The sequence below is a fragment of the Culex pipiens genome, chromosome 1 (assembly GCF_016801865.2).
Source record: "Culex pipiens pallens isolate TS chromosome 1, TS_CPP_V2, whole genome shotgun sequence".
NCBI classification, from domain to species: domain Eukaryota; kingdom Metazoa; phylum Arthropoda; class Insecta; order Diptera; family Culicidae; genus Culex; species Culex pipiens.
This window is the reverse complement of record NC_068937.1, coordinates 79727782-79744234: the sequence shown is the minus strand read 5'-3', so window position 1 is coordinate 79744234 and position 16453 is coordinate 79727782. Positions and strand designations below refer to the sequence as shown.

General features: G+C 37.3%; 1 protein-coding gene, 1 long non-coding RNA gene and 1 pseudogene across 2 annotated transcripts; 1 reads left to right on the top strand and 2 right to left on the bottom strand.

Moving 5' to 3' along the window:
- Positions 1 to 324: 324 nt before the first annotated feature.
- On the bottom strand, positions 325 to 1549 carry LOC128092343 (poly(A) polymerase type 3-like). The gene is made up of 2 exons (XM_052705983.1): positions 1388 to 1549; positions 325 to 651 (listed from the first exon to the last, which is right to left on the bottom strand). The coding sequence occupies exons 1-2, from the start codon at positions 1547 to 1549 to the stop codon at positions 325 to 327; spliced, it is 489 nt and encodes a 162-aa protein (XP_052561943.1).
- A 4634-nt stretch (positions 1550 to 6183) lies between these two features.
- Positions 6184 to 10010, bottom strand: LOC120430986 (uncharacterized; annotated as a pseudogene).
- Positions 10011 to 12774: 2764 nt separating this feature from the next.
- Positions 12775 to 14307, top strand: LOC120430992 (uncharacterized). Its single transcript, XR_005607784.2, has 2 exons — positions 12775 to 13869; positions 13972 to 14307. It is a non-coding gene; the product is annotated as an uncharacterized LOC120430992 (long non-coding RNA).
- The last annotated feature ends 2146 nt before the right edge of the window (positions 14308 to 16453 follow it).

Here is a 16453-nt window from a genome sequence, read left to right as displayed (position 1 = left end):
ATTTGGTTAAGCCACACCCTCAATTTCCCCTGTAGAATAACATCGCACATTCATAATTGAAAGCTTAACCATTTTTTTGATTGCCTAACAATTGGCGAAATTTAATAAAGGGCTTTTCAGGTGAGGATGACTCATGATCCACACCTGTACATAAGCTTAATTATTTGTCGCGCAACGCGAGTCGACGGGTAAAATTATTTATGCTTGCGTAAGCGCGCATGGTCAGAACTGTGGTGAGGATCGAAAAATGGACAAATTTAATGATTTAAATTTGAGGTCGCTGCACCGCGGTTGAACTCGTTCAGCATGATCTTCCGCGTCGAGCTAGACACGTGGAAGGTCGAGTTCAGATTCTTCAGCAGCATATCTTCGCAAGTTGTCCGGAATCTCCTTCAGCGCATCAATCTTGATGCCGTCTAAGTTCATCTTGACGACCGGCACAAGCGCCTCCTCGACGGCGCGGCACTCTGTCACCTCGGGCTGTTTCTTCAGCAGCTCGAAGAACGACCCAAAGTAGTCCTGCCGTTCGATGTTGCGCGGCGCCACGCACAGCGCGTCAATATTCGCCCCCTTGTGGTTAACGCCCACCCGGTACGACCCAAAAGTGTAGATCTTCCCGCCGAGCTTCTCGGCCAGCACTTCCGGCATGTTCTTCGAGATGGACACATTGCGCACTAGCGTGGTTCACGTTTCTATGAAAAAGACAAAAGTTGTTATTTTGTCTTGCATCAACCGGAATTTCGTTCTTTTATGTCCCCAGAAGCACTCCTGAAAATTTGAGCCCATTTGGTAAGGTCTAGGAGCTCCAGTTTTAATTTAAAATTTATATGGGATTTTGATTTATTTTCCATGGGAAACTATCTTTTTTTTACATTGTATTAGGATTTTTTTTTTATAAATCGATGAAATGACTTGATTCTTATAGTAGGAGATAGGTTTTGAACTGGGGAACAACTTTGTAGAACATACCAACATGCTAGGAAGTGACCCTTTAAAGATACAGATACTTTTAGATAATGGCTTTTGAAGGGGCCAGCCACCATCTAAAAGTATCTGTATCTTTAAAGGGTCACTTCCTAGCATGTTGGTATGTTCTACAAAGTTGTTCCCCAGTTCAAAACCTATCTCCTACTATAAGAATCAAGTCATTTCATCGATTTATAAAAAAAAATCCTAATACAATGTAAAAAAAGATAGTTTCCCATGGAAAATAAATCAAAATCCCATATAAATTTCAAATTAAAACTGGAGCTCCTAGACCTTACCAAATGGGCTCAAATTTTCAGGAGTGCTTCTGGGGACATAAAAGAACGAAATTCCGGTTGATGCAAGACAAAATAACAACTTTTGTCTTTTTCATAGAAACGTGAACCACGCTATTGCGCACCCACTGCTTGACCAGCGTGTTCAGCTTGGACAGAATCTCCATCCGGTGGTTCAGCTTGGACTCGTCCTCAAAAACGTTGTACGGCTCGAGCGCCTTCTGCAGCTCCACCGTCTTGGTGTGGTCTTCCGTCTTCGGTTCCGCCAAACTGATGGCCGACGTCATGCCCATCAGTTTTGTTGCTGCCAGCCGATGCTGCTGCTGCGGCCGCCGCGTGCTCAACGAAAAAAAAACATAAAAAAAAAAACTTTGACGGCACAGGGAAAATAATTTTTATTTAATAAAAAATCAAAACAAACATTCCTCCTCCAACGAACGTTGCACCAAATGCAACACCAAGTTGACAGTGTCATTTTGGATTTGAACTTGATTTTGAGTACCTCCAGCTGACCGTGTACTAATTATTCAGTTCTCGATTAAATTTTCAAAAGGCCCTATCTGCATAGGAAACCCATGAGGGATAGGTTGTTTTGAAAAAATCTAGAGTTCAACTGCGATTACATTTTTTTTGGTAAACGTAGTTGAACTGAAAAAATCGTATGAAAAAGTGCGAAACGCATTAGCAATGTGCGATTTTCAGTTACAGTGTAAACCTACCAAAATAAAATGTAATCTCCGGCAATTCCTCAAAATGATCAACTCACATTTTGGGTGTATCGCCCAGTTTTGACATTTCTCTCCTTCTTCGCAAACGCCCTCCCAGTCACGGCGTTCTAGCAGGATTCTGGAAGAGTTCTCACAGAGGTGGATATTCTAACAGCATTCTAGCAGAAATTTTCTACTAATTTGCAGGATTCTGGCAACCAGCTGCAGCTAGAATATTTCGTGACTGGGCTCAAGCTGATTCATCTGTGAGAAACCGGCGCAACCAGAACAAACAACAACAACAAATCTGTCGTCGCAAGTCCATGTTTAAAAAAAAGTTATGTTAAACAAAACTTTTAGTGAATTTCTGCTCGGAAACTAGGCTTCGTATTGGGTTTGTATTTTGTATATGGGTCATTCCATCTCAACTGTGCACGAAAAAGTGCAAATTTGAAAATGACCCTCTCCGATCCTGCTCAAATTTGGCAGGGCTGTTGATACTATCAAAAAATGCAAGAATCCCGAATTTCATCCAAATCGGACCACCCCCTCCATTTTTGTACCTCCCCAAAAAATCGACTTTTTGGCGATTTTTGACCAAACCTCCTAGTTTCAAACGACGATAACTCAGGAACCACAAATCTTAGAGGGTCGGTCTTAGACTCAATTTTGAAGGAAATTGGACGTAGAATCCATTTCCGTGATCAAAATTTTGATTAATTTATTTTGTCTACCTGTATTGCGCAATTGAAAACTTTCAACGGCCGTATCTCAAAACACCCCAACTTATTTTTTTTATTTGACCTCACCATCGTGTTCTCCGGCCAATTTTACATAAGAATCACTTATCGACAGAAATGAATATGTTTCGTTCCAGAGATATCGAATTTTAAAGTTTTGTGTTTTTGAGATAACCTACATCAGCTTCATTCGCCACATCTGCTAGTATCACACAGGCGGGCTGATTAATAACTGCTACCTGGTGTTCTGGGAGATGATTAATTTAATTTGTATTTTTATAATTTTACGCAAATATTTATTCTAATGGCTAATAGGGGAAATTCTGGTATGTTTGGCAGGTTAAGTCCTCGCTCCTAGTTTCGTCCAATTTGCTCATTTTCACTATTTAAACAACAAATTATGCAAAACTTTTGATAGAAACTTGCTTGTTCACTTCTTATTGAGCTATTTATCACTCGATTTCAGTTGAAAACGCTTTTTATCAGCTGTAATTGAATGCCAATGCGCTGATATGGCAACATTAGAGGAACGCTGGAATTAGATGCTGTTCCCCTACCTATTTTTGTGAAAGGAATATTTATTGGGTTATTTTGAATGCACCGTTTTTTTACGTGTTGCTAACCGTTTTAGAGTACCTCCGAGCCCATGACTAGGGCCTTTATCATGGGCTGTAGCAAAATAGTGCCATTCAGCTAAAACCCCAAAACCTGCTTTTTTATTATTATTATTATATTTTATTATTGACACTTTACCATAATTTGGCAAATCCGATTTATGGTTTAAAAGATTGATCATATTAAATCAATTTTTATATTGTGAGCCAGCTCCATTTGATTAAAAGAATCCAAGAATGATGTAAGAAAAAAAAAATACTGTTGTTCGGACGGTGTCGAAATCATCGCAACTAAATTTGGGGAATTAGCCGCTTTGCAGCACATCAAGCTTTGTGATTTTCTTACATTTTTCAGTTTTATACTTTCCAGAAATCCTTTTCCTACTCCTTGTGATCGTCCTTCACTGGAGTACAACGTATCAACAAATTTTATTAATTTTAGTTCATATTTTTTACTCATTAATGTATCGTGCACTTATTGTTCAGTGTTACTAACAAGATTAATTGCATTTTCCTGCTCGCTCCGTCGGAATCCAATTCTGCCCTTTACTCTGTGTCGTTATTGCTCTGTCCTGTGGGTTAACACAGAAATTCACTTCATTCATTTTTTTTGAGCAGATAAACATTCGTGATTCAACTCCAGTTTCCTACAGTGTTATACAGTAAATTTTTGCCCAATTTGATAAAGATTATTTATGATGAAATATTATTTCAATAAATGGCCAGGTAGCAGTTATTGATCAGCCCGCCTGTGTGCTTCTAGCAGATGCGGCGAATGAAGCTGATGTAGGTAATCTCGAAAACACAAAACTTTAAAATTCGATATCTCTGGAACGAAACATATTCATTTCTGTCGATAAGTGATTCTTATGTAAAATTGGCCGGGGAACACGATGGTGAGGTCAAATAAAAAAAATAAGTTGGGGTGTTTTGAGATACGGCCGTTTAAAGTTTTCAATTGCGCAATACAGGTAGACAAAATAAATTAATCAAAATTTTGATCACTGAAATGGATTCTACGTCCAATTTCCTTCAAAATTGAGTCTAAGACCGACCCTCTAAGATTTGTGGTTCCTGAGTTATCGTCGTTTGAAACTAGGAGGTTTGGTCAAAAATCGCCAAAAAGTCGATTTTTCGGGGAGGTACAAAAATGGAGGGGGTGGTCCGATTTGGATGAAATTCGGGATTCTTGCATGTTTTGATAGTATCAACAGCCCTGCCAAATTTGAGCATGATCGGAGAGGGTAATTTTCAAATGCTGTTCCGCTTCAGATGGAATGACCCATGAAGAATTGGAGAACAGAGCGGCGGATCGTTTGTCTGGTGTGGCTTTCGATGCTGGTTCGATTTTAGTTGGCTGGATGGGAATAAAGGTGGTCAACCACGATTGAAGGAAAGTTGTTGCAGGGAGGACAGGAAATAATTCAGGTTTTTGATTGTGTGCCGCTTGTGGAAAATCTCTTCGGATAGTAAGGATAGGGCTCGTGCAAACAACGTGGCTACGTGACTACCAAAATTCAAATTCGAGATTCTTCAAATGATTGAAAAGATTTTCCAAGAAAGTGCACCCCGTATTGTTAACATCACTTTATTTTTATTTTTTGCATGATGGGCACCAAAATGGGGATTACGCTCCGAATAATAATAATAATAAAACCTGGTTGAATTTGGTGAAACATATTAGAAAATAATTACAATATTTCGAACAGATATATATTGTGGATTTAGCTCGTAGCTGGATTTTCTGGCATCTTCTCACGGTCATTGGAAACGGTCGTTGATAGACCTAGGGGTTCCCAGTTAGAGTGAAAAAATTCAATTTATAGAAAAATTATGGATTAAAATTTTGCTTTTTCATCACTTCTCCGACATCAGGAATAATTGTTTGATTTTTTTATTCGGTCGGAAAAATATTATTTTTCTTGAAAAAACTTTCATTTTTAATCACATGATCACCCCTAATTCTGGCTCGATGCCGCCATCATGCGACCGCGTGCTCCGTTTGTTTGTCAACAAAGCTGCAGCTGGATGGTGAGACGAAGTGAGGGGGGAAGAGATTTTGACATTTTTATGCCCGCATCTGGCCCGCCGCCTATTTCGTCGGTCACTGAGTCGCCGGTCGTTTCCAGTGACCGAGTCCAGCTAGGAACTGATCGCACAATAATATCGCGTATTGAAGTTAACCATTTGAACTTTAAAATAGCCTTTTGATTTAGGATAACTATTTCAGTAAACATCCTCAAAAAGTTTTTCAAAGTCATTCAGAAAAAAATCACCATTACAAACTTTTTAAAACCCCTAATTATAACGGTAACTATTTGACAAATAATCATCCAAGTCCGCCAGTTGAACCATTTGAATTTTAAAATTACCTTATGATTTAGGGTAACCATTTCAGAAAACATCCAGAAATAGTTGTTCAAAGTTATCAAGAAAATTGTTGACCATTATGAACATTAAAATAACTCTATTACGTGTGGTAACCATTTAACAAATAGTTATCGAGGTCCGCCAAATAACATTATTACAAATGGTGACCATATTTCATAAGGTTTTTTTAAGTTCCACACTGCAATCGATATAGTTTTCGTTTATCCGGGATGTCACCAAAACCACTGAAAAACCATCAACAGATATAGATCAATCGGATAAGGCGGCATCAGTTCGGCAGCAACGTAAATAACATCACATATAATGGCGGTAAACATTCACCAACTATCGATAGAACTTAAAAATCAAATTTGATTATATCCGAAGTAGTTATCACAACAATTGTAGGGTTCATTTCTGCCTAACAACTAATTTCTCATATAGTAAAATCGACTATTTTACTATTTTGGGAATGGAATTAATGGTTTCCCGCATAGAAAAAAACCGTTTGAAAATCATTTGTTAAATATTCAATCAACCTTTTACCAAATTGTATATCAACTATTTGGTAAATATTTTTTTTAATTCCTCACTGTCTCTCAAATAGTGAACTATTCCCCATATATGTTGTTAGCAATATTCACTATTTGATTTTTTCTTCTAGCGACACTTTGTCAAGTGCTTTTTGAAAGTTCATTTTTGCGTATATATTTTAGGGATTTCACCATTTCTCAAATGGTATTTTTATGGTTTTAAATAGTTATTAGAGTGATTTTTCATGGCGCGTTACATTTTGGGAAATAGCTGTAACAATTCCAATTAACATCATTTTTTATGGGTTTTCGGGATTTTGAGCAAAAAAACAGTACAGTTTTACTTTGTCCAAATATTTTAATTTATTGTCATTTTAGTTGTACAATGATCGAATAATCCTAAGCTAAAAAAGGGGGTTACTTTTAACAGGTGTTTAATTCAGGGAAGAAGATGTATTGCGTTTGTCTAAAGGTTTGACTTGTAAAAAAAGGCATTTCTAATTCTAAACTCAAAAAATCTCAAGGAAACTTTCGCTACAGCAGGAGGTTGAACAAAGTCGTACGTCCCATCCAGCACAACGGTAGCATTTGCGATGCCAGCTCCATCTTCGCCATCGATCAGGTACTCTGCTTGACTTGAAATCGCTTGCGAAAAAAACGGCGTAGCTGTTTCACGCCGGTTATCCGTAGTTTGGAAGCTTCGAGTTAGATAAAAGTACAAACCTTGAAAAAACAAAACAAAATAAACCACAATTTATTTATTTACAATATAATATTCAAGTTCCATGGTGATATTCCACTCTACGTTGAATAAATTACATCCTCGATACAAAATCTGGGAATAAATCGAGTTTTACATTTGAAATGGGAGAATTTAGAGAACATAATTTCTCGGGCAGCATTGGTTCTATTGGCAGCTCCGTCAACAGAATATCAACTGCGGCTTGGCCGCTCGAAAAGAACTCCAGCTGATTTGAATTTTGCTATAGAAGAATCCTTTCGTTCCAAACTTTACCTTTGTAGGGACAATTAGATTTCTTCTGCTTCATAGAAACCTAGATTGATATCCGGATTTCAGTTCTGTGGAATAGAAAAAGAAATCGCAAGTATCAATTCCGAGAGGTAAATTTAACAAATTAGGAGCAACATTTGAAAAGGGGCGGTACGACATACTCTTACGGCCTTTAGTTACACTAAAACACATGGAATGAATGGTCGAAAGAGTATCAACCCTTTCAAATGTTACTCAAGAGGAGTACGAGGAGGAGGAGGGAAGATAAGCTAAATATACCTATCTAATTGACCGCGACGACCTTTGCCCACGACCATACTCGACAATGTCGACTAGTGTGCACAAGATCAGGTCCACACAATCCGGGATTCACCGAGAGAATCTGTCGCTAAAAACGCGTCCTTGTTGGTGGCAGCCAGGGTCGGAATTGCAAATGTGGAAAGGTACTTTTCGTCGAAATCTGAAAAAAAAACATGTTTGTTTGCATTAAAATTTAATAAAAATTTGCGTGGTTTTCCGGTTGATTTGTTCTGGTTGATTCGAAGGTCAGTTCTGGAAAGTAAACAAACCTGCTGGAGCACTCTAGAAGCAGACACTTCTGGAAACAAACGATCCGGAAAACCACTCAATTGTCTCCTTTGAACCCGCTGCTTTTTTCTAGCTGCTCACGGATGTAAACAAATGCAGCCAATAATTGCTGTGAGGATGGAAGGCAGTTCTTTTTACCCTCACTTTTGAAAACACAACACACGAACGCGAAAATAGTGAAGATGCTCATAAACAATCGCGAACCGCGACGACCACGACGAAACGCACCAAAACAAGAGGAATTTCGACTTGTCAACATTCAGCGCAGAGCTCTTTTGTTTGTCGCTGCGCGCGACGGGCGAAAACAGAAATATAAATACAAGAGAGAGAGAGCGCACGCTTTGTAGAATAGCCTTTCACAACATTCAAGTTTTTGGTGTAAAATACAAAACAAAATGCTGCATTCCGCATTTTTAATTTAATACCATTTTGAAAAGTTACTGAGATATAACAAAAAAACATCGTTTTCAAATAAATTTAGCTGCCTGAATGATCTTTTTGTTCGGCACAATCTTTCTGTTCTTGCCGGTTACGTTGCCACCAAACAGCACGAACTTGCGACAAGTTTCAAGCTGTGAGTTTATCAAAAACGGAACGTTATAAACAAAATACTCACTCTCTCTCTCTCTCTCTCTCTCTCTTGACATGACCCTGCGTAAATGCTGCACCATGTCCTGCCGCGTCAGCACGTCGTACAGTTCGTCCGCCCGGCACTGGAACTGCTCATTCTGCTGCACTCCACTTTCGGTTCTCTTGATCCCAAACAGGATCGAATCCTTCAGGAAGTTGACTTCGTTTTCCTCGTTTTCGCCATCTTGTTTCGAATATCGTGCATCTGGCCGTCTTCCGTCCCATACTGCTTGCGAAGTTCCGCCAGGGAGAGCTTAGCGGAGAACGGATTATGCTCGAGGAAGGCTTTGATCAACGCGATCGAGTTCTTGCGCACCAGCAGTGACTTGCCCTCGAGCCGTTCGACGGCACCTTCCAGCACCTGGTGCTGCCAGCTAAGTGGAACCGCGTTCTGGCCCTGGATGTAGTACCTAATCTGAAGCACCTTCGAGCGAACATGGGCCGAAACGTCCATCGTGTGGTTGAACAAATCATGCAGGAAGTCATCGCGCTTTTTTCAGGTCATCGGCCAGTTCCTCCTAGGTCAGCTCGGTCACGATGGCTTCGCCCATGATCTGCAGGACACAGTTGCGCACCACGTAAGATTCCAGGTTCCTCAGTTCGTCGCTCAGCGTGGACAAATGTGGACTGATAAGCTCCAGAGCGAGCATTTCCGGCTCCAGAAACTGGCTCATGTGCTTTGCCGTTTGGCTGTCGGTCGCGTCCACGTTGAGCAGCTCGATCAGTTCCTTGATCAACACCGGGATCAACACGAAGCGATGTCAAACTCTTCGTACAGCAGCATCACGCCGCCAGCGATCGGCGCAATGGACGCTTCGCAGTACTCCAGAATCTGCAGGGTTCGCACCAGATTACGCTGAAAAAAAAAAGATTGTAATCTTCTCAAAATAATTAAACGAAACATGTTCCAACTTACTCAACAAACGACTCCCTGCAAACCGGCGGAGCTTCTTCAACAGCAGTTGAAACAGATTGTACAGCACCTCAGCCTGCTCGTTGTCCTTCAGCTCCGGCACCCGGTCCGCCTGCGGCAGTTCCGACTGAAGCAGCTCATCCAAAACATTCGTCGCGAACCGGACAATCTCGATAAACAGCAGATTGCACGCGCGCAACAGGGTCCGGAATCGGCCACCACAATTATTATGCACCACACCTTTGAAGTCTTGCAGCAGCGACAGCTTTTTGTTTTGACAGATGTTCCAAAGGGGGTTTGGCCATTTATGTCGATCATGTCGATCGATTAATTAAGTCGATCTATGTTATGCAATGTTGGATACAAGTGGAATGCATTAAAAAGTTGGATGCAACCAACGGCATTGAAACGCATGAAACTTTATTTTGAAAATGCAGTCTAAGCAAATTGTTGAGAATCGGTTTAGTTAAAAATATTGCAGATTGCAGCAATATTTAGACAATCGTGCAACTTGTGGAAAGCTCTACAGATGAAAAAAACTGTCTGAGACACACACCCCAAAGCTCTGCTTCGAATCGATGATAGCTTTTATCCTGGACACTCACCACAGTAGGCAAGCGGGGTGGAGAGGGGGTGTGCATTCTGGCGTGTGCATTTAGAGGTGTAAATAAATATTGTCTGGCTGTGCGTCGAATTAGGTGCAAAATTGGCAATACTATGTACACAAACAACGCGTTATACGAGGTGTTACCCTAAGATTTATTTTTTTTCATAAAATTATTTTTATTAGGTCATTTTTGGTACTGGGACAAGGTGTTACACTAAGATTTTACATGTTGTATGCTCCCTAAAAACACAAGATCTGTCAAATAATTAATTCATAATCAGGAATATGATCAAATTCTTGCAGCATTTAAAATTTAAATTAACAATTTTCCAAATACTGACGATTTGTGAAAACATAACTCCATATTTTCGAACCAACAATTTGACAAATCGTCACCATTTCCCAAAAAGTAATTTAATGTTTCTTTATGGTCACTAAATCATCCTCGTTCATCCGGGTTGATATATCGTACATATATAGTTGGGTTACAATTTAATGAATAGTAGAGACCATTTGATAAATAGTTGAGTAACTATTTGTCATAAAGTAGTTATATAGTTCATGACTATGCGGGAATGCTTATGGAGACCATATTAACATACATTGTTTTTTATACCCATTTTTTCTTATTTTTAATTGAATGAAAACAAAAGTTTATTTAAATTTTAAACGTGTATATTTTTGAATTATTGTAATATAACTAAAACTTCATTTCATTTTTGCTTCGAGGAGATGTTTTCTCCGTTCATATTCGTGGTCGCCCCACTGTTCCTCCGCTGCTCGTCGTCCCGTTGGTTTTCCGCTGCCTCCGGTTTAATGGTCTTTTGCTGGTGATTCGGCATGTTCTGCCGGATGGCCAACACCTTCGGCATGACCGCGTCAATCAAACTTAAACCCCTTCGACCGCTGCTCGGAACTGTCCTCACCGATGCTATTCTCCGGTTCCTTCTGGAGAATGTTGAGGAGGGCCGCCGGCGGAACCAACAGCCGCTGCAGTGATGTTACCTAGAATACCAAAACAAAATATTCAACTTCGAACCAAAACCAACGAAACACCCGCCGCAGAACTTACCAGAGTCTTGGAGGTCGCGGTAAATAAGAAAATTTATTCGTCCGATCAGAAACTCATAGCGGCGGCGGCAGCTTTGTGAAGTAGTTACCGGAACGAGTTACGGGGCGATTTGGAGTCGCGAGCGTTCAAAATTGTCTGCTTGATCCGTCCTTTCGCCATCTTGAAATGTCAAAAAATTTCACACTAGCATCTTACGCGAAAACCATTGAAAAATTACAGATGAATTCCATAAGAATTTCTTATGAAGTCCATAGTCTATCAACAGTGGACCAAATACATAAGTAAAGTTTAGTTATAACCATATGAATGTATAGTGACGGTCATAAGATTGTCTATGAAAATCGCGAAAGGCTAGTGGATACTCAAATCAGGCAGCACATAAGATGTAGTCTTATGAAAATCTTACATTCTTTTTCCTCAGTGTATCAGAAGAAGGTGAGGCATTTTCGGTAGTTGTAACAGTTCTGTTTTCTGCGTACACGTCCGCAAACATCGACCACACTCATACCCAGTCAAATCAATCCGAATTCTGAAACGGAATCAAATTAGAATCGTTAACAAATTCCGTTTCAAACGCAACAATCGGTTCGAACACGGATTCTAATTAGATTCCGTTTCAGAATTCGGATTGATTTGACTGGGTACTAATACAAAGCGCCACCAAGAGGCAAAAGGTAATTACGAATATTTTTGGCATTTTCGTTTCGGTTTTGCAAAAACAAGTGACAAAACCAGCTTTTAAGTATAGTTTGTCTATCAAACTTGTAATTGTTGCTTTGATTTGTACGAAAATTTGATCAAAAAATAATATATATCGTATATATATATATAACTCGTTCGAACCCCCCACACCCTCAACCCACACCAACTGCGCTACTTAATAAAAGAATGCTCTTTTACGCTGTAGTACTCAGTCAACTCAATCGGAATTAAATTCGAATCGTCTTAGTATATATAGTATATATCTTTATATCGTTTTTCTCGTTTTTCTCCATTTTAACATTTTGACATTTTGACATTTTGACATTTTGACATTTTGACATTTTGACATTTTGACATTTTGACATTTTGACATTTTGACATTTTGACATTTTGACATTTTGACATTTTGACATTTTGACATTTTGACATTTTGACATTTTGACATTTTGACATTTTGACATTTTGACATTTTGACATTTTGACATTTTGACATTTTGACATTTTGACATTTTGACATTTTGACATTTTGACATTTTGACATTTTGACATTTTGACATTTTGACATTTTGACATTTTGACATTTTGACATTTTGACATTTTGACATTTTGACATTTTGACATTTTGACATTTTGACATTTTGACATTTTGACATTTTGACATTTTGACATTTTGACATTTTGACATTTTGACATTTTGACATTTTGACATTTTGACATTTTGACATTTTGACATTTTGACATTTTGACATTTTGACATTTTGACATTTTGACATTTTGACATTTTGACATTTTGACATTTTGACATTTTGACATTTTGACATTTTGACATTTTGACATTTTGACATTTTGACATTTTGACATTTTGACATTTTGACATTTTGACATTTTGACATTTTGACATTTTGACATTTTGACATTTTGACATTTTGACATTTTGACATTTTGACATTTTGACATTTTGACATTTTGACATTTTGACATTTTGACATTTTGACATTTTGACATTTTGACATTTTGACATTTTGACATTTTGACATTTTGACATTTTGACATTTTGACATTTTGACATTTTGACATTTTGACATTTTGACATTTTGACATTTTGACATTTTGACATTTTGACATTTTGACATTTTGACATTTGACATTTTGACATTTTGACATTTTGACATTTTGACATTTTGACATTTTGACATTTTGACATTTTGACATTTTGACATTTTGACATTTTGACATTTTGACATTTTGACATTTTGACATTTTGACATTTTGACATTTTTACATTTTGACATTTTGACATTTTGACATTTTGACATTTTGACATTTTGACATTTTGACATTTTGACATTTTGACATTTTGACATTTTGACATTTTGACATTTTGACATTTTGACATTTTGACATTTTGACATTTTGACATTTTGACATTTTGACATTTTGACATTTTGACATTTTGACATTTTGACATTTTGACATTTTGACATTTTGACATTTTGACATTTTGACATTTTGACAATTTGAAAATTTGACAAATAAAACAGTGCTTTTTAAAACGTTAAAGATAAATGTTAGCTTAAATTACAAGGAATATAAAATCTAGAGTAAATGTAGAAAACAATCTATGAGTCATGGGTTTTCTACGCAGATAGGACCAGAAATTATATATGGCAAATCGTATTTTAGTTTGATTGTAAAATTATGATATGTGAAATGATGTTCTACAAAAAAATCGGAGATCTTCCTCATCCATAAAAAAGTTTCTGTTGTTTTTTTATTATAGTGTAATTTGTATTAAAATTTTTCAATTGGTTTTATAAAACAATAAATACCAAAAATATAAAAAGAAATTGAAATCCTAACAATAAAACATATCTACGTAGTTCAGGAGGTGACCCATATCTAAATATGGGTGTCGTGGTTTACGTACTGCCCCTTGTCAAAACTTCTCAGAACTCACTAACACTCTCACACGCTCACAGCAGCCGTCGCCATCACTGACGGCCCGTCATTTCAGTCGTTGTCCAGTTTTGCTTTTGTGAATTTTTGAGGCGGTCTTGTGACGACAAAAATCGAAAATTTGGGGGGAAATTTTGTAAAACTCGGTTAAAGAACCAACCAGGTAAGCTAATCTTTTCATTTTGAAACTAAAGAATGATTCCATTTCTTTGAAACGATTATGGAAGTCAGAAAATTGATGTTGTTGTCTTGGTTTTGCTTTCAGGTTGCCGGTTCATTTGCAGTTCCAGAAAATCTTTTTGGATTCGGTTCGTGTCGGAACGTGATGTCGAGCAATTATGGGGTAGGCCATGACGATGTGGCAATTTTTGATCCAAAACGATTTTCCGGTGAGCAGAAGTCAGAACCGCAGCAGCAACGGGCGAAGATCAATCGCAGGCATGATCGGAAAAGTGCATTGCACCGATTCGAGAATGAGTGGAAAAATGAAGTTGTGAAGTTTTAATTAGAGTTTTATGAATAAAAATGTCAAAAACTAAAATCAACTGTTTTTCTGGAAAAAAAAGAATAAGAACAAGAAGTATATTTTCATGGTACACACATACACACGCAAAAAAAAGCTCACCAACACTTCCACAATAAACGAAACAAAATAAACACCAACACAAATAAAAAAACAGTTTCAATGTGTGAGTTTTTTTGTGTTTTCAAGCTTGAAATAATTCATGCATTTTTTTTTTGATAATTTAATGTAATGTTTTTATAATCAAAGTAATTAATAACAGAAACAAAGTAATAACACTAATTAATGGTCTTAGGTTATTTATGTTAGGGGGTCTAGACATCCGATTTGTTGCGTTACGTAATAAAATAACGCTCTTTTAGGCTTAACTATTTTGCATAACTATTTTGACGGCTGTGAAACCCGCCTCACCTTACCTTTTTTACAGCACGATAAATTGAAGAACTAAACAAAAATCTGGAGTTTACTAAGCCGTAATGCTAAAGGGGTAAAGGGGCATCTTATAGAGTTATCTACGTGCGCATGTATTGCGTGTACGTACACGAAACAGATTTAGGTTAAATTTTGTACCGCCCAGCAAAACAAATGGTGTGCTAGTGTGCGTTTGCTCAGCCATAGATAACTCTATTGGACTGACAAAAACTTTAGGTTTTCAGCAAAATTGATATGAGTCAAGAAGAATTTGTTAAACAAATATACAGATGATCGTGAAATATTGTAAAGATGTATACATTTTGACATTTTGACATTTTGACATTTTGACATTTTGACATTTTGACATTTTGACATTTTGACATTTTGACATTTTGACATTTTGACATTTTGACATTTTGACATTTTGACATTTTGACATTTTGACATTTTGACATTTTGACATTTTGACATTTTGACATTTTGACATTTTGACATTTTGACATTTTGACATTTTGACATTTTGACATTTTGACATTTTGACATTTTGACATTTTGACATTTTGACATTTTGACATTTGACATTTTGACATTTTGACATTTTGACATTTTGACATTTGACATTTTGACATTTTGACATTTTGACATTTTGACATTTTGACATTTGACATTTTGACAATTTGAAAATTTGACAAATAAAACAGTGCTTTTTAAAACGTTGAAGATAAATGTTAGCTTAAATTACAAGGAATATAAAATCTAGAGTAAATGTAGAAAGCAATCTATGAGTCATGGGTTTTCTACGCAGATAGGACCAGAAATTATATATGGCAAATCGTATTTTAGTTTGATTGTAAAATTATGATATGTGAAATGATGTTCTACAAAAAAATCGGAGATCTTCCTCATCCATAAAAAAGTTTCTGTTGTTTTTTTATTATAGTGTAATTTGTATTAAAATTTTTCAATTGGTTTTATAAAACAATAAATACCAAAAATATAAAAAGAAATTGAAATCCTAACAATAAAACATATCTACGTAGTTCAGGAGGTGACCCATATCTAAATATGGGTGTCGTGGTTTACGTACTGCCCCTTGTCAAAACTTCTCAGAACTCACTAACACTCTCACACGCTCACAGCAGCCGTCGCCATCACTGACGGCCCGTCATTTCAGTCGTTGTCCAGTTTTGCTTCTGTGAATTTTTGAGGCGGTCTTGTGACGACAAAAATCGTAAATTTGGGGGGAAATTTTGTAAAACTCGGTTAAAGAACCAACCAGGTAAGCTAATCTTTTCATTTTGAAACTAAAGAATGATTCCATTTCTTTGAAACGATTATGGAAGTCAGAAAATTGATGTTGTTGTCTTGGTTTTGCTTTCAGGTTGCCGGTTCATTTGCAGTTCCAGAAAATCTTTTTGGATTCGGTTCGTGTCGGAACGTGATGTCGAGCAATGATGGGGTAGGCCATGACGATGTGGCAATTTTTGATCCAAAACGATTTTCCGGTGAGCAGAAGTCAGAACCGCAGCAGCAACGGGCGAAGATCAATCGCAGGCATGATCGGAAAAGTGCATTCACCGCGCACCGATTCGAGTGGAAAAATGAAGTTGTGAAGTTTTAATTAGAGTTTTATGAATAAAAATGTCAAAAACTAAAATCAACTGTTTTTCTGGAAAAAAAAAGAATAAGAACAAGAAGTATATTTTCATGGTACACACATACACACGCAAAAAAAAGCTCACCAACACTTCCACAATAAACGAAACAAAATAAACACCAACACAAATAAAAAAACAGTTTCAATGTGTGA

Bases quoted from the DNA above. Each gene is read 5' to 3' on its own strand.
- LOC128092343 (XM_052705983.1), bottom strand. From the start codon at position 1,549: ATGACGTCGGCCATCAGTTTGGCGGAACCGAAGACGGAAGACCACACC. The intron at 652-1,387 runs GTGCGCAATAGC...TCCATCTCGAAG, and splicing joins ACACGCTGGTCAAGCAGTGG to AACATGCCGGAAGTGCTGGC.